This window comes from Galeopterus variegatus, unplaced genomic scaffold, assembly GCF_000696425.1.
Source record: "Galeopterus variegatus unplaced genomic scaffold, G_variegatus-3.0.2 Scaffold1059, whole genome shotgun sequence".
Lineage (NCBI taxonomy): Eukaryota > Metazoa > Chordata > Mammalia > Dermoptera > Cynocephalidae > Galeopterus > Galeopterus variegatus.
Genome location: NW_007727170.1, coordinates 430,754 through 432,141, shown reverse-complemented (window position 1 = coordinate 432,141; position 1,388 = coordinate 430,754). Strand labels below are relative to the sequence as shown.

Sequence of the window (1,388 nt, the reverse complement as noted above, 5' to 3'; positions counted from 1 at the left end):
TACAAGGATGGCCGGGGCAGAGTGGGGGTGGGGAGACCAGCAAGGAAGCTACTAGAATAGCCCAGGGCAGGGGTGGTGAGCTAGGGTCATAGGCCCTAGCTTGGCCCCCACAATCCAGGCCCTCAAATCTACAGCCTCCAGAAGGAAAGTAGAATAGACAGGACTGGCTGGCCACTTGGATGAACCAAGGGAGGAGTCAGAAATAGACCAGTTTTTGGACTAGATATCTAGAGCGTGAGATGCCATTCACTCCTAGAGGGAACAGGAGGAGGAAAAGGTACGGCATGGGAGGAGAGAGCCGAGCTCTGTCTTGGATGTGTTTAATTTGAAGTCCCCAAGGAGAGGCAGGCCTGCCAGCACCTTAACTGCTTCAGCTGGCCCTGAGGGCACTTGTGCTCCCTGGTTCTCGCAGCTGTCCCCTTCATTGACATCAGCTGCAGTGGGGGTGAGCTGGATGATAGCCCAGCAGGTCTGACTGTGAGTTTTCCCAGGGGACGGCCGTGTGGCCAATGCCGAGGAGAAGCTGATGGACGACCTTCTGAACAAAACCCGCTACAACAACCTGATCCGCCCAGCCACCAGCTCCTTGCAGCTCATCTCCATCCAGCTGCAGCTCTCCCTGGCCCAGCTCATCAGTGTGGTAGGTGCAGAGGGCAGCTGCGGCTCAAGGCTCAGGAGAAGAGGCAGGGTGGGTTTTCAGTGCTCCCGCCAGGTCTTGGGAAAAGGAGTGGCCATTCCGTGTGCAGAGATGGGAGTCAGGAGACTTGAGTTTGACTTCTGGCATTGCCAGATCCCTGGGCAAGGTCCCAGATTGTTCATCTGATCCTTTTCCATCTCCATAAATTAAGGAATTTGCTTAAACTTTGAGTGCCCTGACCTTGCCTGTATGTTATGATTCTTTCATTTCAAAATTGCTGTCTGTGCCTTTGCACATGCTGTCCTCTGTGCCTGGGATGTCCTGCCCACTTTGTGCACACTAGCTCCACAGTTTGGAGCCACCTGAAAATCCATGATCTTGATATTGATTAAAATGCCTTGGCTTCAAGTAACAACATCCAACTAAGAGTGACTAAAGGACATGTGTCATACCACAATAAGGACATGTGTTATACCATATAACAAGAGAGGAGGCCAATAGTTTCAGGGTTGGTTAGCTCAGTAATTCAATGATTTCAGCACTCTAGGTTGTTGTCAATAAAGTCAAGACTCTCTTGTTTTTCCCTCATGGTCACAAGATGGCAGCCATAGCTCTAAACATAAAACTCTCACATGACAGTATCTGTTAAAGGAAATGGCAAATCTTTTGGGGGGTTCTTTTTCTTTCTTTTTTTTTTTTCCTTTTTGTCTTTTTTCGTTACCCGCAACGGGATCGCAACCCTTGGTGTCAC

General features: G+C 50.0%; 1 protein-coding gene across 1 annotated transcript in view; it reads left to right on the top strand.

The window, feature by feature from the left end:
- The first annotated feature begins 520 nt into the window (after positions 1-520).
- Positions 521-1,388, top strand: part of CHRNB4 (cholinergic receptor, nicotinic, beta 4 (neuronal)) — a 15,693-nt gene continuing 14,825 nt past the window's right edge. The window contains exon 1 of the mRNA XM_008574534.1: positions 521-640. Within this exon, the coding sequence (XP_008572756.1) occupies positions 527-640 (114 nt within the window). The 5' untranslated portion in view covers positions 521-526. The remainder of the gene's footprint in view (positions 641-1,388) is intronic.